This window comes from Epinephelus lanceolatus, chromosome 13, assembly GCF_041903045.1.
Source record: "Epinephelus lanceolatus isolate andai-2023 chromosome 13, ASM4190304v1, whole genome shotgun sequence".
Taxonomy (NCBI): domain Eukaryota; kingdom Metazoa; phylum Chordata; class Actinopteri; order Perciformes; family Serranidae; genus Epinephelus; species Epinephelus lanceolatus.
Window position 1 is genome coordinate 13,418,162 of NC_135746.1, and position 21,843 is coordinate 13,440,004.

A 21,843-nucleotide genomic window follows, 5' to 3' on the forward strand; every position below is an offset into this window, starting at 1 on the left:
TGTTCTGTTCTTGTGAACACATCTTGTGTGTATCCTGACGAGTTTAATCTGACATGTAAGAGGAGTGATGGCTTAATAAAAGAGATAAAAAGAAACATGAGAAAGAGAACTTGGAGCTGCAGCTGAAAAGAAGCGCAGTGGGAGATGCCTCGGCATCCAGACCCCTGACACAGAGTTCACTGGCAGAAGTTTTTAGTTAGGCTCAGGCAAGAAATATTGACATATATAGTAGTGAAACTAATATTTTAGTCAAATCAGATCTTCAGCATTGGTTAATGTCACATTTTCAAACTGTTATTGGTCACCATTAGCTGTTACTTTAGCACCCTGATTATTTACGTCATAAATAATGACACACTCCTTTACCTCTACATTAAAGTACACAAGCCATTTTAATAATAAAACGTATTGTATCGATATCAGGGATTCTGGCCCTGGATTACTTCCCGTCCAGCATTTGTATGTAGGGCCCATATGGGTTGATTATGGGTTGAAAAATTGGCCCTACATGGGATTTGCCCTCTTGGCTTTGCCCAAGTGGGCTCCACATGGTTATGTTAAGTGGGTATGAGCCCAAAATGGGCATCTTATCTGGGGCTTACTTGGGTAAACCCACCCATGTGGACGATAGGTATGGGGCCAATATGTAACCCATGAACAATCCCACATATGATCAATTTTTCATCCCGTTTACAACTCACGTGGCCCTGCGTACAAATGTTGGTTGGGTTGGTATCATATTGAAACCAAATTTCATGGTCTTGCCCACCCCTACTGTTTTACCACTCAGACCTTAATGACTCTTATCACTGGATTTCCATTCTGTGCTATAGCTACTAATGAAACCTACATTTCTTCCTGCTTTGCCCCTGATGATTTCTTAAAATATATATCGTATATTTGGTCTAATTTTACTTAACTCCTAGTTATTCCAGTATATATGTGTGTAGAAAATACGCTCTGCAAACATTAACTGATTGGAGGTCAGTTTTTCTCTGTCAGACAGGGTGCAAATTGTGAAGCTGGTTTGGTAGATCTGATCCCAGGTCGCATCGGTGCAGCTGCAACCGGAAGTTACGTCAGCAAGAAAAAAATGTTTTTAAAATTTTATTTTAACAACTTCGTTGTTGACCATCAAGCAAAACACACTAATACGAAAAAATAAAAGACTTTTAAAAAGTTTTAATTTAAATTATGTATCACAGAGGTTGAAGAATCGATTGTGTCCTGACAACTGCTGTAATTTCACGCAGCAGCGGCAGCGGCAGCAATGGCAGTCGGGCAGTGAGACACATGCCTCAGCAGTCTGTGAGCCGAAAGCATTTACCCTGAGGCCGAGAGAAGACACATAACCAAAATGTCTCGGCACAGAAATGTTCGAGGTTACAACTACGATGAAGGTAGATAACCTTAGCCAGCTGTTGGTAGCGATTTAAGCGTCACGGCAAGGCCTCAAACCGCTAAACTCGTTAGCCGCTAAGCTAACGTTTCCCTGTTGTTGACTGCAGCATTAACAGCTAACGCTAGCTAATTTAGCTGGCATGATAACGTTGCTGTCGTGTCACTTGGCACCTGGCACAAGATAAATTGCAACGTAATACTGTTGTCTTTTTATATACTCAAGCTTTCAGAGTAACGGTGTAACGTTAGAGCTAAATGGGGTGTGTCTACATTGGTTATGTAGCTACAAGCTAACTAATGTTTATGTCTACTGAAGTTAAAGGCAGCCACTTAGCTAGCTAACTCCAGTGTTTTGAAAGTCATGTTACAAGCTTCTAATACATTGTTGCATATAGACACCCCCTGACTTTATTAATTTACCAGACCGCCCTATTTCTAAATCTTACAGTGAAGTAAGCACAGCAAATGATGTGGCCCCCAATTCACTGTTTGTTATGCATTCTGCAAAGTTGCTGACAAGGCTAAGTGACAGCTGCAACAAAGGGCTCTTTATCTTAACTACAGCTGCATTACATGTGTATGTTTGTGTAAAGTAAGGAAAGAGAGAAACAGTTTAACATTAATGTGTGTATATATATATATATATATATATATATATATATATATATATATATATAATTTTTTTTTTTTTTTTTTTTTCCAGACTTTGACGACGATGACGTGTATGGACACTCTGTGGATGATGACTACTGCTGCATATCACCAGCAACAGGTTGGTGTCAGTGAATGCAGCATTAAAAGGCATAAAGAATATATATTTGCTTATAGATAGTCTGTGAGAACTTAGTTTCATTTGATTTACTCAGTTAAAGATAACACTAGTAACATACAGGACATTTATGAGTGGAAAACTGCAGTTTTTCTTTGTTTATTTTTATTTTCAGTAAGGGTTTTATGTGACTAAATAACCACTTAAAGGTCCAGTGTGTAGGAGTTAGGGGAATATAATAATGATGGGATATATCAGTATGTTTTTTCAGTGTATGATCAACTGAAAATAAGCATCGTCGCCTTTTCGTCTCCTCAGAATGAGCCTTTGATGACGAGCTGCGATGGAAAGATGCAGATTTTTTAATGTGAAACTCCTTTGTTCAGTGTTTTTTTGTTGTTGTTTTGGCGAGGAGGAGACCCGGGGATAATGTGGCTCCCGCTAGAAACCGCCTGAACTTTATAGGGGGAAAAAAAGGCGTATATACAATAGCAGGTGCTCAGTTAGGGGCCCGTCTGCGAGGAGCCGAATCGCTGCTTGAGGCTGGCTCCAGAAGCCATTCAACCCCTGTAGACCCCCGTGTTAAAATGCCCAACGCTACAGCAGAAATAAATATGTTTGCAGCCTGGAACAAAAACGCATTTGGTCTCTATAGCTAATTTTTTTTTATTGCTTATGACAACTGATGGAGGTTGGATTTTTATACAACTCACTTTAAGTGACAGGCTGTCTGCCAGTAGTGTCCCCACCTTCTCAGTCAGGACCACTCCTTGCTCCTTCTCAACGCCAGCTTCTCATCCAAATATGGTCAGTTATGGCTTCCAAAAACCAAAATGGTGATGGCTTGGGCACTGAACTTGAGGCTTCAAACCAATGGGTGCCGTCTCAGTAGCTACGGCCATTATTTTTACACTATATGTTATTCAGATCCCAGTAAAATGTCCCAGTAAAAAAGTCTGTGACATGCTGAATAGCTTTAGGGAAACCCTGATTTGTAACCTGAAACCTCTTTATTTAGTGTTTTAATCACCTGGTTTGCTTCTTTTGGAGAGGAAGAGACCTCTGCAGGTAATTTGGCTCCTGATAAAAACATCATGAACAATGAACACTGAAGGAATTCCTAATTGGGAGTTCACGTTTGGCACATGAGAGAAGTTTCAGCTGGTTGCAGTCTGCAGTCCTCACTGCTCCATGCCACTAAATCCTACCCACCTCTCCTTTAAATTATACCGCATTAACCAGACATCATATCTCTTAGTTTGTAACTGGCCAATAAGTAAAGATGTTTGTGGTTTTTACAGCGAATCAGTTCATCTACTCACGTCAAGAGAGGCAAGCACCAAGGGAAGAGCCTTTAGAAGAGGAAGAATATGAAGATGATGTTCCCATGTCCCCGACCGTCAGCCACGACCTCGACCCTCTTGATCAAGGTAATGTTATTAAGATCTTCTGACCTGTACCTTTGATCTTTGTGTTTGAGAATGCTAAAAGTGGTTTATTTTCTTGATCTGTTGTTCTTTGTTTAATCTTTAATTTTTTTCTGCCTCACAAACATAATGTCTGTGTCTGATGTGTGTGTTGTGCTTTATAGCCAAGCTGTATTCCTGTCTGGACCATATGCGCACTGTGCTCGGAGATGCAGTGCCAGATTCAGTCCTGACCCAGGCAGCCATAAGATGCGGATTCGACCCACAGAAGGCCCTGGATGCAGTCCTGTCTGAAGACGCTAAGACGGCCCCAGTTACCAGAAGCACCAATGAAGAGATGGCTCCGGTAGCAAGAGTGGGTCAGGAGAAAGAGCCGCTTCCACAAAGAATAAGACCAGAGGCAGGGAAAGGTACGCCGGGAGCGGATCAAATTATGGTCATTTTATTAGTCAGGAATTTTTCTTGACTGTAGTTACATATTAGAGAATGTTATTGGTAGGGATGCACCGAAATGAAAATTTGTGGCCGAAGCCGAAGCCGAATAATATTAAATGCTTGGCCGAATACTGAGTACCGAATACTGAATATCGTTGTTTAGTTTTTCATTAGTTTTTGCAGATGAACCTCCTCCAGATTAGTGTTGTCACGGTACCAAAATTGGATCCCATTGTATGATACCAATGAAAATATCATGGTTCTGAGTAGTATCACGATACCACAGCGAAAATGAGGCAGATGTGCCTTTTGTCATTTATAAAAAGATAAATCACTTTTCTATAATACATCAATGATATTTCAATGGAATAAATTACTTACTGACTTATTCATACTTCAAAAACAGCATCAATAAGTGATTAACATAGGGAGGATCAAAATAAAATAAATAAATAAAATAAGAATCAACCAGCCACCCTCCTCCCCTGACAGTCCCTTCATAAGTAAAGAACAGTCCCTAAAGTGCGGTGAGGTTTGTGGCCCGTTAACGGCTTGTTTCTCCTCTGACACGTCACATACCTGTGTTTGGCTGGCTCGGCTGTTCAGGTACTTCTGGGCAGTCCACACGCCAAGAAGAGGATATTATTGGAGCCGACTTCTCCGCACCGGTAAGCCGATGGCCGCCGTATTTGACAGGAATACATTACTGTCTGTGTCTGTGACCCCCGTTCAACCCACAATCGGTGGGATTCGCCTTTCATTTCTGCTGCTGGTTGAAATCTGTAGGCTGCTTGCACAGCATGCTGAATGATTTAAGCCTATTTTGCTCGCTCAAAACTATTTTTAGTCGCGAGTGCGGTGACGGATGGATCGCCACACTGCCGACATTTTAATCCGCCTGTCACGGCACGCTGTTTGATAGCGTTATCAAAACCGCGCCGCTATTATTCGGCCTTGCTTTTAACTTATTCCACTGAATATCGAATGTGTGTGGTTTTTTTTTTTGCAATATTCGGCCGAATATATTTGATTACCGAATATTCGGTGCATCCCTAGTTATTGGTGTCATTTGAACATTTTCTCCAGTTATTTGCCAAACACAGCACAGGATCTGAAGAGGCTCTTAGCTTGTATGCAAAATGATTCAGATAGTACACAGTTAGCCAGTTCATAGTATGTGTTATTCTTTCTCATGTTGCTGCTTCCTTTCTGAATGAATGATACTCAGTCACCTGACGAAGCAACGATAATGTTTAAAACAGCGCAGTCACTGTATAAACAATACTCCTGACGTCACAGAGCTGAGTGAAGTTTAGTTTTCATTAGTCAGCATCAGTCATTCCTCACTGCCTGCAGGTACCTCTGGGAGACAGAGGAGAGGCTGTTTGTCTCAGCCGGCAGCTAAGTTTCAAAGAATTTGCCCAATTCTAAGATAAATGGCAAACTATGCTAAAGAGTTAGACTGCATACAGACAGCTTTACTTTTAGCTTGTTTGCTATAGTTTGCTTTTAGCAGAGCTAGCGTGCTGTGCTTGTGTAAAACATAGCTGCAGCGGATGACAGACTCACTTTCTACATGTTAAGGTGTTTATGCTTGTTGAACAGGTGTATTGCTGTAAGAAAGTATTGGTTTTTACTTGCCAAGGTTTTATTGAACTTATTTACAGTACTGATTGCATCTGTTGTCAATCTGATTAATTTTATTTAGTTATTTTCAATTCCTCTTTACCACAGTCTCTCTTTCCTTTCACATTGTGTGCGTGTTTGTTGTTATGATTATGGTAAGGAGTTCAGCCCTGACAGAATGAAAGGCTGCAGCATTATGATAAATTACACCCAGCACAGATAAAATAATAATTTAATTTTAATAATTTAGCCCTCGGGCCCGTTTAATACCAGGTTTCAGTACCCGTCCCGTACTCGTCTATTTGTATCACTTGATTAACAGTTAGAAATAGTTCAGTATAAACAGACATTGCTCGTCAAAATATTTTGCGTCTCCTACATTTTAGCGTTTTTGATTACATCTTGAATAATATTTCCACTCAAATATAACTGAATGGTTATCATATTATAGTGACGTAGTAATTAATATATTTGGCTTTTAGAGTCTAGTCAAGAGCAGACGTCATCAGTTAAAATGACTGTAAATATTTGATATTTATTTCAAACATGCAAAAAGACATGAACATACAAACAAGCAGACAGATTGAAAGTACTATTTACATATAATGGAAAGCAAATGTTAGTGTGTTGTTACTTAAATTTACGCATTCAAAAAAGTGACTCCCTCTCCTCTGAAGTACAAACTTGCTAAATCCCACCCCTTCTCCATAATGCATTGAGTGAAATGAAACAGACAGCTTCCTCTGTATAGATAAACCTATACCTAAGACTTTTCTAAATATACCAATTTATTATCTTTTAACTCTGTCACACAAAAATAACCCATCTATATGTATATAATCATAATAACCAAACATCTATCTTCCAAAAACCTATCTTAGTATATAATATAAATGACCAATTATCCTTGACTTAAAAGTAATTATGAACAAAAGGCTGATATTATTACTGTAAAGAATTAAAGATAATGGAGAAACGGACCCAAAGCAGCTGTAATGGGTTTTTGATGTAGGCCACATTAATGTAAAACAGGGTTTAAAGTCCAGGCGGGGTTAAGAAATGAGAACAAGAATATTGTAGTGCTGCAACGATAAGTAAGTACTCGATAAGTTGTCAGCTATTAAATAAATTAAACTAATTTGCCAATTGAGTAATCATTTTGAGTAATTTTTTAAGAAAAAAAATCAGCTTCTTTAATTGGAAAATCTTCTGGTTCCTTTTTTTCCTTTATGACTGGAAACTGAATGTCTTTCTGTAGTGGACAAAATGACATTTGAGGACGTCATTTTGGACTCTGGGAAACACTGATCTGCATTTTCTGACATTTAATAAACTGTACAACTGACTCATTAATTGAGAAACTAATGTACAGATTAATGGACAGTGAAGATAATGGTTAGTTTCAGCCCTGGACTGTTGCAGAATGGACCCATGAATGATTTGCTTGGTGATAATTCAACATCTGATACTGTAGCATAATTTTTTTGACTAACTGCCTGTGGGTTCTCACTAAAGATACTTGAACAAAAGACCATTTTGCATGATGTTTATCAGTATTGTGTGTACACGAGAGCTTAACAGCCAGTGGCTTTTCCCTGTTTATTTCACACAAATGTGTGCAATTACACATATTAGTAATGCAAATGTTTAACAAAGTGCCTTCTTTCTGTTCTTCTCCCTCGTGTTTATCGTATGATTCATCTGGCCTCTGCTCTGTGGTGCTCCTGTCCCTCCTCTTCAACAACTGCAATTGGCTTTTGTAAGGTAAGGAGCCAGCTTGTCTGCTTCTCACACAGACACTACATCCAGTGCACATAAACCCCAGGCTGATTGGTGCAAACACACACGCCCGCATGTGCAAGCAAGTGCACCAAACTTGCGCGACCTCTTATCGCAACATCAGGCTGACCCCGTAGTTAGCAGCTCTGAAAATGTAAAGAACGGTGCTTGTGTTAGCAGCGGTGCCAGTCTGGCACAGCTCATGTCTGAGCACGGGCAGAAGAGTAAGGCGACGGGAGGAGTTGACGTAGGACGAGGTTTGTGTGTGCCCTCATTAAGTGCTCTCACCGTAGGATCTCATTCACCTCCGTCCATTCTGTCCAATCAGAGTAGTCTTTCACTTGGAACGCTGGCGTCTTTAAACATGACTTCAACATCTCCTGGCTCAGCCCCCACCCTCCTCTCAGTTTCACTCAGTAGTCTGTCGCTCAACAACCCCAAGATGACAACTGTAACCTCCTCTCTGGCTGCTCCTCCTGGGTTTGGGAGTCTCAGTTCTGTCGTCTTGAGCAATCAGCGCCCAGTGGGAGTTGCGACTGGAGGCAAAGCCACAATGGCCGATCCTAAGGGAAGCCCATCACTGGCTGATTTAATCCAGGAACATTCAAACCGCAGCCCAACTATCAGTAACTCCTTTCCTACTCCCCAAAGCAGCATAACTTCTGTGACGTGTCAGGGGATGGCGGCACCAGCACAAACATTCTTGCTGTCTGCTCTCGCTTCACAGCACCAAAACAGGAATATGCACATTCAGTCTCAATCACAGAGCACTGGACAACCAGCAAACACACTCAAGTTTCCTCAACCAACCAACAGTGCTCCTGCATGCCTAGGTGGGACTGTGCCACTGTCTCAGCTAGCCCTGCAGCATCAAACCAACAGCTCCTTCACTTCCCCTCAACCCGTGAGTGCAAAATCTCCAGCAAGTGCACTGAAGCAACCACCTGGCATCTCTGAGCTGCTCTCTTTGTCACATTTGGCATCTGAACACAAAGACAAAACCTCAACCACCTCAAATGGGTCACAGTACTCCCTCACCTCGCTCCTTTCACCAGCAAAACCAGAGAGGGCTGGTGTGTTAGCACAGGGTGCTACAGAGGGTGGGACCAAGCGTATGCTCAACCACAAACCATACCACCAAAACATCAGGCCATCCAAGCAGAAGCAGACTATTGATTTGAGCGCACTCATGGCCCAGTCGGATGGAGCAGCCCCTCGTCACTTTGACAACGACCTTCCCTCACCGTCCTCTCCAACTTCTGTTTCCATGGGGCTGGACTCTTCGGTGTTTGCACAGCCGTCAGTTTTTGCAATTACTCTGTCAGTTCCGAGCCGCAAACATCAGAAACGGGTGAGAAACATTTTGAAGAGAACAGTAAGGGATAAGAGGACAGGAAATGGTTGCCAGGACTTCCTGTGGAAATCGCAGGACAAATCTGAAGCGCAGCATATCCCGCTCTCACCAATTGCACCGTTCTGCTTCGACACGCCCTCACCTGATGACATCGTCCGTGCTAATCAGCGAAAAGCTTTCACCAGGTAGACAAGAGGAAACAAGTCTTACTTAAAGGAACACTTCACTGCCCAAATGATAAGCTTTGTGCCAGTTATTTACCCTGTGTTAGGCTGAATTTGTGAAGAAAACTTTGGCATCTGGGTCCACATTTTACAGCAGCAAAACTATATCAAAACATCTGTTTAAAAACTCTCACACAGCTTGTAAAGTATAATCTACAACTTACTTTCCAGTCGTATGCTCAGTACTTTCCAAACAGACGGCCCTTTCTGACACGGAACTGAACGGAAGTGAAACTTAAGCTAAACTCTCTTCAAAGCCAGACTCCATTGACAAAAATGGTAATTTTACTTTGCTAAACATGAGAGCTGCTGGTCTACCCCTGCCTCTGTCAGCTAGTTATTTAGCGTTATTGTGTAGCTTTGGTGTTTCAAAGGGTTAGTTTGGGTTTACCAAAGTCTGCAGCAAAGTAAAATTACTGTTTTTGTCAATGGAGTCTGGTGTGAAGATAGCATACATTAAGTTTCACTTTTACTTCAGTTCCCTGTAAGAAAGGGCTGTCTGTTTGGGAAGTACTGAGCATACGACTGGATAAATGAAAATTGGATTGTACGGCACAAGTTGTGTGTGAGTTTGCAAACAGATCGTGATATAGTTTTGTTGCTGCTAAACACGGACCACTATGACTTCAATTCATTGAGAAATTTTCTACACTTTTGGAGACTTTGTTCCTTAGAGGCATGCGGGAAATTAAACAAAACACAGGCTGAGTAACTGATATTCAAATGGTCATTTGGGGGGTTGAAGTGTTCCCTTATCTCAGCAGCGCTCAGGTTGGTGCTAAACTGGCTCACTTTGGATGGGAACCTCAGAGCTTTTGGGTGGCCTTTGCTCCACCAACTGAACTGAACTCAAAGAGATGCAGCCCTCAGGGTCAACAGTCTTTTTAATTATGCCCCACAATCAATCATGGAGAGCAAATAAACTTTTGGGACCAACAGTACAAGAGAATGACACACTAATAACTGCTTAAACAAACTGCTAGAAACAGTATTACCACATTATGCACTTCTGTTTTTATAAAGGCAAACAAACAAGTCTCATTTTGCTACTACACATAGAACAATGTTTAAGTCAAACAGTATAAACTGCTCAGTCTCTCTGGCAGCTTGGAAATAATCGCAGCTAAGTTTCAAAGGACTGTATGTATTTTAAGAACTTGTAGAACTTTTCTCATTTACTTTGGTCAGTATTTTTTCTACATTTTAAATTTGAGTCCTATTTTCTACGCTTTGATGGCCATTTGGCTTTTTAATTGACGTTCTTTTTGTATGAGACTGAAGTAGTATAATCTTAGCCAGGGAAAACTCAAAGCATATCTCTTTCTGCACGGCCTCTTTTTTTTGTGAGTTTTTGATCTGCATGAACCTTCAAAAGAGAAAAAAAAAGGTTGATTTTGTTTGCAGGTGTGCTGCAGCTATTGGAATATGGATCAGTTAACCATTGTTCTGGTTTACTGCTGCCTGTGTTTGAGATCACGGGGTAGACATTTTGGTTTAGAGGACACCTGGAGATTTTCCCATGAGGGAGCGAGAACAAACACATGCACGTGCACGCAGACAAATGAACACTTTTAATGTTTGATATTGTAGGAATGAGTTTACTATGAATACAAGCGCTGTGAATAAAGAGAGCACTGGATGAGTCAAAATGAATGCCTCCAGACCCGAGGTAAAAGAGGTTTTTCTTGTTCTTACAAGCTTTTAATATTAGGATGTACAAATGAGTTTGATTCACGTAGGGTGTGTCATAACACTCTGCCAGAGGTTAATTTGTCAATTTTGAAATAAAGATGACTGAATGTACGCACTCAGAATGCACCTGTGTCTGGGCGTGTCTCTCTGGTTTGTGTGTTATTGTGTGTCTGAGAGCGAAAATGTGTCTTTCTAGGGTGGTTGTTTTGAGCTGAGTATACACAGCCATTTAAAACCCTGTTGTATTCCCTATTTGTATCTAAAATATAAGTAGAGTGTGTATGTTTTCACAGTAGTAACTCTATATTCAAGGATGAAATATTGGCATCAATTAAATACTATTAGGGAGTTGCGTAAAATAAAATGTTTTAGAAAGAAAATGTGCAGTGTATATATTTCTTTAGCCTATCTAAGACTTGAGTTTACCTCAAACTCAAAATGACATTTTTTATCTCTTACCTGTAGTGCTAAATGTCAGTCTAGATTGTTTTGGTGTGAGTTGATAAGTGTTAGAGACATCGCCGTAGAGATGTCTGCCTTCTCTCCAGTGTAATGGAACTAGATGGCACTCAGCTTGTGGTGCTCAAAGTGCCAAAACAATACATTTGAACAATTCAACAGCAATGTCTCTTTACAGAAATCATGACCTGGTTTTTCAAGATAATCCACAGACCTTGTTGTGAGCAGTTTCATGTAGGAACTATTTTCTTTCTACTAAACTACACCTGCCAACCGTATCACCACGCAAAAGGAAGCATGGATCTACTGTTGGCTCACCTAGCACCACTGAGCGTAGGGTTTCCTACACATTCATTTATTTGTGGTGGCCAGCCATGATTAAAACATCTCCTGTCACAATTAGATTTTCTATTTTTGAAGCTGAACTTTTTAGTAGGAATGCTGTTGAAACGTGTATACCGGTTGGTTATTGAAAGCACCATACTGTCACTCCTGGCACAGATGGAGCAGCAGAAGGTCAGGCACATTGAAAGTGAAACTTAACTGAGTCTATCACGCCTCTGCAGCAGCTGCTCCTCCTCGTCAATCGGATCTGATCAGCTACCAGTTATCCACCTCACGACTCTTGAAGTGCTGTTGAACTCATGTTGAGCTCTGCCTGCGCTGCATTCACAGACCCGCAGAAACATCTGCATTTAGAGAGTGACACAAAATGATCCAAAGGGACGCATGCATTTACAAGAAAAAAAATAAATATTTTTTTGGTATTGTAAGGCAGTTCATAATAGTTACGTTTGTGCCCCCTCTCTTCCCTTACAAATGCTTCCTTGTTGCTAGATTGAACGATTTGATTGGTTAGCTGACGTGATAAGATTCCGTATGTGGACTGCAAGTCTTCGAAGGAGTTACTTAGTAAAGGTTGAACGGTGCTAGCAGCTCACTGCATGGACCACGCTTGCTGTTCTGCGCCTGAGCTGGAGACCACAACCCAGCGGAGTTGCCTTCACTGACATAAATGGAAGATCCCTTGTTTTATTCAGTGATTTCTACCCATGCACATCCAGACGGGTTAGCCTAGCTTATTTTGGAAGATGAAAGCACAACAGTATCATATATCATAATTCCATACTACCTACCCCCAAATAGACTCTAGCTAACGTTACAGCATACCCAAAGATGACGCCACTAATGTTAACATCTTGCGCTGTCACAAGCATGGACTTCAGATCCGTGAGTAGATGGATTCCATTATATTGGTGAGATGGTAGACATCTCTATGGCCAATATCTCCAACATTTGGCAACTCACATCAAAACAATCTAGACTGATAAATACCACTACAGGAAAGAGGTAAAATATATAGTTTAGATTTTTAGGTGAACTGTCCCTTTAAGGCATCTCGTTTTTTTTCAGTGTGAGTCACTGGTATTGGTTTGAATGGGGAACCTTGGCCTTAAAAAAAGAAATGCATGTTTAAGACTTCAGATTGAACAATGACTGGTTCAAGGGTTGGTAGATAACAACATTCATTAGCAGCAACAAGTGTAAGGAGACGTGTTGTATATGCGGTAACCTTTAAAATACCTAATCTTGTTACTGTTGTCAGGACACTGGACTATGTTGCAGTTATGAGACAGGAGGAGATGATAAGGGCTGATGTCAAACTTTCCTTACTGTGTAGTCATTTTCTTGCAGTGCCTCATTGTTGTCTTAAATGTGAGACTGCTGTTTGAAGGGAGGGTTTGGGCTAGATGTGTGTAAACTTTATACAGGTGCAGAGAGCTGAGTGAAGTGGACCCTCAGGGTGTCAAACATAGACTGGTGAGCCTGAGGGTAATGATAGATAATAAAAGGGTAGATAGTGGTAATAATGACAAGTCAAACATTAGAAGTCAAACAGGTTTCTCAGTTTAGGCGAGGTCCTAGGAGTAATGCAATGTTTGGAAATAATTAGGTGTATTAGAGATGTTGTGGTGTGTTTGGTTTTGTGAGTGAAGATATGTATCTAAAGTGTTTCGTTCAGATGTGAAAGTCTAGAAATGAATCAGGCTTATTAGCAAGTGGGTTTGTCCAGCAACTGTTATGTCCTTTTTATTTTTTTTTTCTTAAGGCGAGCCGGTGTGTGTGGGTTTGAGCAGGAAGCTGCACTCTGGGAGAAAATGTCAGCCCGGGCGCACAGCGACTCGGCGCAGCAGCCGATCATCTTTTACTCTGTGTGTGTCTCTCACACACCACCTACGTAGGAAAAATCTGATCATGTCTCTCAGCTTTCACAGCTTTGACAAAGGCTTTGACAGATCAAATCATTTTGTGTTTTTACAGGCTCTGCAGTTCTGCAAAGCGTACATGTTGCACAAACACAGTGTTGTTGTGATGTGGTGCCAGTGCTGGAAAATACCATATTACCAACAACAAGTGGTCAAAAGAAAGCGGGTGCGTTTGGATTGACATGCTGTCAGTAATACGGCTTTGTTGTGGTGTGGTGTGTTTACAGAAAGTAGGATTTTGTGTTTAAGTGGAAAAAGCTGCATTCTTATTTCAAGAAATTGGAGAGTTGACCTCATAAAGTAGTTGTGCGAATGTTTGCAAGGTCTGTGGGGTGGCTTCAGATATTATTCTCGGTCATTTATCACCGACATGTTGTGGTTTTGCAGGCCGAAGAAAAACAAACCTTGCTATGACAGCGATGTTGGTGCAAGTGTATCAGTGGAAGTGCAGAAATATTGTATTTAGAGGTGGATCCAGTCATGAGTCACAACTGTGGATATTCTTGGGTCAGCTTGGTAGCAATCTCAAATTTACTTTTTCACATTTTTGCAGTTAGCGCAGATAAGCGCCTGCAACAAGTTATCAAGAAATCCCCCTGGTTTTTATTCCGATTAAAATATGGTAGTCGAATTGGACTCTTCAGTGCTTCGTCTGAAATCTCTCCCTCAGTTCTTCGCTGATTGCTGAGGCAGTGAGGCACTATCTTTGAAACCAAAGCCTATTTTTGCAGATCTAACCACAAAACCTTACACCAAACCAGCAATACTTTACACACCTCTTGCGAAGGCAAATAATTCTTGCAAAAGTCTTCAAAGTCTTGAAAAAAAATTGTGTTTTTGCATCATTACAGAACACAAACCATCATTTGAATAAGCACACGAACCACTAACAAGGCACTGATAGTGTGAGTGGAAGGTACTTGTGGCTTTTGCTTTTTTTGTGTGCAGGGTATAAACCTAGCAGGCTGCAGTAAAGTTGTCATACTTGTTGTAAACACACCAACACAGATCTCCAAATGTGTAAAGTACTGATGTATATTTAGAACATAGGACACCATAAATACATATAAGGGGATTTTTTTTTTCTCATAATGTTCTCACGCAGCTCACACAAAAGCACCATAGAGGAAAACAACAACATATGTTTTAGAAGAAGGAAAAAAAATACGCTTAATCGCCCCTTCGTTGTGGTTCTGGCCATAAGACTTCATCCACATCAAATGTTTTGAGCTCGGCAGCATTTAAATCTGCATCAAAGACAATTGGCAAAATAGTGTAGCAGATAACTCCACAGACCTTGTTGTGAGCAGCTTCATGTAGGGACTACTTTCTTACTACACCCGCCAACTGTATCCACGCCATGGATGCATAAGAGAACTCGGTACAGCGTTGGAGGCAGCGCTTCATTTGTTCTTGTAAGAGTTGCTCGGTGGTGCATGAAGCCAAAAAAGTTTGACTTTGTGGGTGTAAAATTAGCCAGACCATCTGCATCATTGGGCCTATAGAGCAAGTGCACTCGAGACGTACTGCGGCCAAGCTGGCTACGTCTTGTTTAGCCCTTTACTAGCTTGAATAGTAAAACAAATGATTTAATTGTGTGGCTCGTTTAGACTTCTATCGGACCAAATGGATCAAGTGAGTTATTTCGTGGGGGTTGTGAAGCCCCCAAAAATGTTACCTCTTATTTACAGGTGTCTCTTTCCTGATTTAACTCAATGGGAAAAGTCTTACTGGGCCCCATGGCAACATGTGACAGACTTGGAGGTATTAAATACATGATTTGGCCACCTTTTTAAATTGACTTTAAAGTCGGGTGCACTTCCTGAAGGCCTGATCATCAGGAGGCGAGAAGGAAGCATGTGTAACTGTAGCTACTGTACACATCATATTTTAGTTACAAAACCTTTTCCACATTGTTGTTTTGGATTTACAGAAGTAATTTTTATTATTACATACGGTAATTACTCCTTTATCATTAATAGAACTTCAACTTTTATTCATATATTTTCATGTGTACCTATAAGTTGCCATTTTGTGTGCCCTTATCCTTAAGTAAGAGTGGCTGTAGTTCGTACCTGACATTGCTTTGCAGGGGACAGGTGTCAGTGTAAGAGACTCAGAGGGAAGCTGGATGTTGCGCTGTCTTGCCGCATGTTGGTGTAAATTAAAGAAGATAAAACAAGAGAAATTGTAGCCTGTAGGACTGGAGAGTGCTACCGAACAAGAAAGTAGGGTTACACATGCATCTTTCCATGGACGACAGGCTCGTGCTCGTGACAGTGCGAGATGTAAAAACTAATGGGGTCCTCTTTGGCTTAGCTGTAATGTTGGCCAGCTCAGTGGTGCTAGGTGAGCTAGCAGTAGATGCACACTTCCCTTGGCATGGTGATTTGACTGGCAGGGGCAATTCAGTAGATAGAAAATAGTTCCTACATGAAACTGCTCACAACAGGGTCTGTGGATTATCTTGAGCAACAAGGTCATGATTTCTGGAAAGAGACATTGCTGTTGAGTTTTTTAAATGGATTTTTTGGCACTTTGAGCACCACAAGCTGAGTGCCATTTAATTCCATTATATTAGAGAGAAGGTAGACATCTCTACGGCTGATATCTCCAACACTTGGCAACTTGCACCACAACAATCTAGACTGATAAATAGTGCAATAGGTAAAATGTGTCTGTTGGATCTTTTGGTGAACTGTCCCTTTAAGCAGACGACCTTTGAATAAAGTGGATGTACAGCAGACTTAAAATAGATGACCTTTTTTTTAATTGAATTATTTTGGTAAACAAAAGAACCCCGACCTTGACGTTTTCGTGCCTTAGGTCAGAGACGCACTTTAAAGCCTGCTGTAGATGTATTTTGAAATCTGTAAACAGTAGGTGAGAGTTCTCAGGTGGCTGCTATGACTCAAGGTTGACAGTCTGACGAGTGGGTGGGTGTAGAGGACAAGGAGATATCTTTATAGATGTCATTCTATGAAGTGTTAGGTGGTATCCTCATTGTGTATGTATGTGTGTGCGTGTGTGTGTGCGTGTGTGCATGTGTGTGTGACTCATCCTGAAAGGGGTCAGATGGATCCTACTCAAAGCGTTTTCCTCAGCCAGCAGTCTCATTTCCTTCAGAGTCATTTTCATTCATATCTTCAGCAATTTTTTCACTTGAACTTGAACTTGAATGAAATTTAACCCTTAATTTGGTTCACTGGTATATCCATTAATCTAAATTGATGCTATGTACAAGGGAGTGCCATAATGTAGGTTTTATATCCAAACATATACCATGCAGGGTGACTTCCCCTTATCCTCACTGGTGGAAATCACCTTATGTAAGACTTTAAGCATGAAACTTTGCTGAAGATTCCTCAGCCAGAGTCAGACAAAGCTAATCTGTGTTAGCTCTTTTTTATGCAATCATATTGGGCCAGGTCAGTGCTTGAGTCAGTTAAAATGTTTTTCCCCTTATTTTCCCCTTAACTTCCCCCCCACAGTAGGCCTGTGAAGATTTGAGTCAAGCTCAACATTATTCTTGTCTTTTGTAGCCTTTAGCGGCCTCAAGTGGTCGGGGCTCTCATCATCAAATTTCTTTACAGAATTAAAATTTTTATTGTGATGAAAATCAAAGTCATTTGTTTATTAAATATTTTAGGGGAAAGTGTTATGGCTTTAAAAGGTTTCGTATCTAAGTAGCTTTCTCTCTATCTGTCCTTACCTCTCTGTTGTATAACTACCTTGCCCCTGCAAGGCAATCAATCACCCCACTACCTTCTCTTTCAACCAGAGCCCTTGTCATTTCACTTTTGCCTTTCATACATGTGTGTGTTTTTGGACTCGGGGGGGGGGGTTGATATTTGCATATCCTGGGCGGACTCCTCTTGTTCCTGTGCTCAGTTGGGCCCTCAGGCCAAGGTGTACAGATGACTCACTCACTCTTTAGTCACTGCAAGGGTCCCCTATACCAGATAAATCCTGGATGGGAGGACACCAACTGTTTACCTGCCAGTCCAAACAGTGTAAAGAGATCCTGCTCGGAGCCTCAGAAGCTGATTGCGCTGTATAGTCGTTCTCAGGCCGCCCTCCTTAATGCTGCCCCCAGGCCAGCCCCAAAAAAAGTATCTGCCAAGTCAGTTGTTTGCAAAGGTATTAAACTGTTTTCACAGAGGAAGATGTCGGGTACCTAGAAAGGGGGTTATATATCACTTAAGACCTTGGGGTAGTTGTTTAGGGTGCGCCTGTCGTTTTCACGCTAAGTTGAAATATAGCGGTGAAGGTCTAAAATAAACAACCTTGAGGTACTTAATTATCATGGGTTTGTGTGTAGGCGCTTTGTTTATTAGTGGTAGAACGTGATCAAGTACTTCTGCTCGAGAAAATTTGAGGTGCTTGTGCTTTAGAAGTATTTCTAGTTTATGCAACTTTGTACTTCCACTTCACTGCATCCCAGAGTACTTTTTATTGCGCTAAGTAAAGTAAAAAGCTTTAGTTACTTTCAGATTACAGTTCTTCTTCATCCCCTCCTGTCCAGTGGAAACCACAAATATCCATACAGTGTTTCCCACAGAATTTTTAGAGACTACAGGGGGGTGTCGGAACCCTCTACCGGGGTCCGTGGGCATGCTCCCCTGGGAGAAAATTTACATTATATAAAGGAGTAGGGATTAGCACAATGTGATGAGGGTAGTTCGTATCTTTTAATATAGGCACACCTCCAGATTGGAGGAAGCAAGGAGCACCATCACAGATGCTAAACAATGTACTGCTGTAGAGGGGTCAGCGATAAAATGTATTTTAGCCACTGAAAAACAACATTGGTTTAACTGTATGGTATATTTAGATCAGTGGTTCCCAACTGGTCCAGCCATGGGCTCCAGATTTCTCCTTAGTCATTAGTTCAACGTCCACACAGTTTAATACATTCAGCATCATTCTTTCATTTGGCCATGCCATCGAGGTATCTATCCGTTTGTCACTCACTCTACAGCAGGAAATGGCGGAAATTCACTGCAGTTAAAAATAAACAGTGCTTATTACAATCTTGACACATTTTAGAGTCACTTTTGGACCTTGATCCACTGGTTTGTGGCTTTACCTTGCCATCAAACAATGATTTCTGACCAGGAACTGAAGCCCTTATAGCAAAGCCAGATTCCATTAAGAAAAACAGTGATTTAACATTACTCAACACACAGGAGCTGCTGGTCTGCTGCTGCTGTGATCAGTCAGTCTGTTTGTGTTATTGTGTGACTTTGGCATTTTAAGGGATTAATTTGGATTCGCCAAAGTCACACAATGACACAAACAAACTGATCAAGGCAGCATAGACCAGCAGCTCCTGCATTCAGGGAACTAAAATGACGATGATGTTTTTGTAAATGGAGTCTGGTGGCTGGGAGAACTGAAGCCGTTAAAGTCAAGGTAAAGCAGTGAAAATATTGTTAATATTCTCAATATAGGGTACTCTTATTGATTTTTTTTTTTTTTAAGGTGGCTAAAATATGTTTTGTCACTGCCCCCTGACTACAGCAGTACATTGCTCCGCTTTCGTGGTGGTACTCCTGCCTGCTTCTCCAAAGTGGGGGCATACTGACAGACATCTGCTCTATGTAATACACTAAATATAAATTAATACCTCATATAACCCCACTTTAAAAGATCTGAACTGAACATCTACAGCAGTAAAATGCAACAAACACATTAATGCAGCTGTAATATTGATGCAAAAATATCATATATATAATAGTAAGACACTGACGGGGAACATTTTACTACACAGTTAGTACCTTGACTCTCCATACTGTAATTACATTTTGCTGATAATACTTAATTACTTTTACTTAAGATTTTGAAAGCAGCTCTGTAACTTGTAGTTTCATTTTCACAATGTGCCTTTAGTACTTCAGTAAAAGATCAGAACACTTCTTCTGCCTCTGGTTTTTAATTTGTGGTTTATCTCCAAAATGTACATAAGGTGAGGTGAAGGTTTAATTACCTGATCCCAGTGATCTTATTTCATGTAATGTGATCTAATGAGATCATTTGTTCACAGCTGATGTTCCGTATAAGTGAATTTCAAGCCGTCTGGTGTCCTGTTTGACACAGGTGGTAGAAACCTCCACGTCACCGCAGCAGGGACATTAAAAGCCCCCAGCTGCAGGAAGAACCGAAATTCCCCAGAGAGGACTTTTTCCATCTCATGTTGCTGCTCGCTGCAGGACAGATAACACAGTAATGGTGCTGAGATTATCAGCATTGGGGCTCACAGATAACAACTGAGTAGATGCAGAATTTACATAGAGAAAAGTATGAAATATATCTGGGCATGATTTTACATAATGAAAACTATAAAAACTATACATATCAGTCCACACACATGTATCCATACATTTAAAAAACTTTGGTGCTTTTCTGAATTAGTGCATCAATTACAAGTGCAGGTGTAGGAGTACATTCACCCACCATCGTTTTTTTACGCTAAGCTTGCGGGTTTAATAAGTTGCAACCTTTATGCGTGAGAATATCTTTGCAGCTTGTCCTTTTTTTCCCAAACTTTTAAATAGATAAGGATCAGTATGTGGTAACAAGCAGCACATAATTGCCTTTTCTTTATACAGAAAAAAAAGACTGTGCAGGTTGCAGTGAGCTGCCTCACTTGTGTATCAGTGTTTCAGAACGACAGGGACTTTTTCTCCAATGCAGAGCCAGTCATTCAGAGAATGCTTGGTGAGAGAAAGTCCATTAATAATTCTGTTGAATCACACCTCCTTTTTACTCTCATTTTCCCCCAGGGTATTTTTTTATGATGAATAAACTGCATGAAGCCTAAAGGAGCACACAGAGGATTAAAGTGATTTATAATATACATGCGAAACCAAAGCTGTAAGATAAAGACATTTATCTTCAGAATTATTATAGAGTCTTTAAGACAAAGATAAAAAGAGGATAGAGCAGAGCAGTGTGTTTTTCAGTCTTGATAAAGGGTTTAGGACTGAAGCTTTTTGATGATAACCAAAAATATAAAGGGAAAGCAACATCTTATGACCAACATCACTTTTTCAGGTTGTACCAAATTAACCATTTTTGGGTATCTGTGCGTTGTGGGTGTCTCTTACGTGCACTTTTGTTTGAATCCGTTATGTGTGATAACACAAACACTCACCTCCAGCCCTGCACTTCGCTGAAGCGACACCTTTTCACAAGATTCATTCTGCGAAATGCTCTGTCACACTGCTCTATTTACGTGGAGACGGGAGGCAACGGCCACTTCTGAAATTAACCCTCTCTGAACCAGGATGTCACTGCCACACACATGCACACACAGACGCACACAGGGTGCAGCAGGTTTGGCTGTGCAGCCCAGTCTAAATGAATCAGTAGGAGGTTGATATGACTGGGACCGGTGGCCATTTGGGACTGGGATGACAAAGCAATGACCTCAGCATGTCTCACTGCTGCAGAAAATATGAACTAGCAGTCAGATAGATGGAGGCTCAGAGTGCAAGTGGTTGCCTCACATGATCAAACTATAGAATAGAAATGATCTGTGCCAGTAAGGCACACGGCAATTACAAGGAAAACAGTCATTAAATGTACATTATTGCACAATCCTCTGGATGTCTTAACACCACAGTGGTGTACAGTGCTGAATGAGCTCTTTTGGTGGTACAGTGTTACCATGTATTTTACTGCAGGTTTTAAAAAATGTGTTGGAAAAATACAATCTAAAATAATCTGATGATGCATAATCACTGTTAATCAGTGACTATATTCTCAGAGCAAGGTTATCGTAGTTAACTAAAACTAAAAAAACGAAACTAGGTGTAAAACATTTGAGTTAACTGATTTTAGAAGGAAAAAAAACTAAAAAATCGGAAACTAAATTCTAATATACAGGGAATATCTTTACTTTTAGCAAGGCTCAACAGTAAGGGTCACCTGATTTCCCAGGGCGAATAAAATGCCACATTGGGCTTGTAAATCTAGTAACCCGCCCAGTTGGCACAAAACAATTTAACACATTTTTTTCTGGAGCTGATGGTGAAAGTAGATAAGGAGTGAGCCATTACACTTTCTTGTCATCACTGTTTTGAGTTGCACATGCACAGCACTGGTAGGGCACTTGTGAGAAAATGGTGGCAGGTGAAGACAAAATTTATAAGCTGAAGTGCAAGTGAGTGTTTTAATGCCCCTGGAACATGAGTTTAGTGGGGTGGCGTTAAAAGATGCAGGCGAAAGTATGTGTTGTGCAGTTGCCTCAAGTTTGAGAGCAAGGTGGATTTAACCTGTTTTTGTTACATGATAACTGCAAAGAAATAAAATAATTTGTACGTGGACAAGTAGATTTCTAAAAATCAAAGTCAAATCTGACAATACAACAAGCACAAGGAGGCATTGGCGCGTGTGTTGTTTGTAT

General features: G+C 40.8%; 1 protein-coding gene across 2 annotated transcripts in view; it reads left to right on the forward strand.

The window, feature by feature from the left end:
- Positions 1-1,232: 1,232 nt before the first annotated feature.
- The window catches only part of hbs1l (HBS1-like translational GTPase), a 39,360-nt gene continuing 18,749 nt past the window's right edge, over positions 1,233-21,843 (forward strand). The window contains exons 1-5 of one of the 2 annotated variants that reach the window (XM_033648542.2): positions 1,233-1,400; positions 2,105-2,173; positions 3,472-3,600; positions 3,762-4,007; positions 7,428-9,131. In XM_033648542.2, coding sequence (XP_033504433.2) covers positions 1,358-1,400; positions 2,105-2,173; positions 3,472-3,600; positions 3,762-4,007; positions 7,428-8,980 — 2,040 coding nt within the window. In that variant the 5' untranslated portion in view covers positions 1,233-1,357 and the 3' untranslated portion in view covers positions 8,981-9,131. Of the gene's footprint in view, positions 1,401-2,104; positions 2,174-3,471; positions 3,601-3,761; positions 4,008-7,427; positions 9,132-21,843 lie in introns of those variants that run through there. The other variant, XM_033648541.2, reaches the window with a different exon arrangement.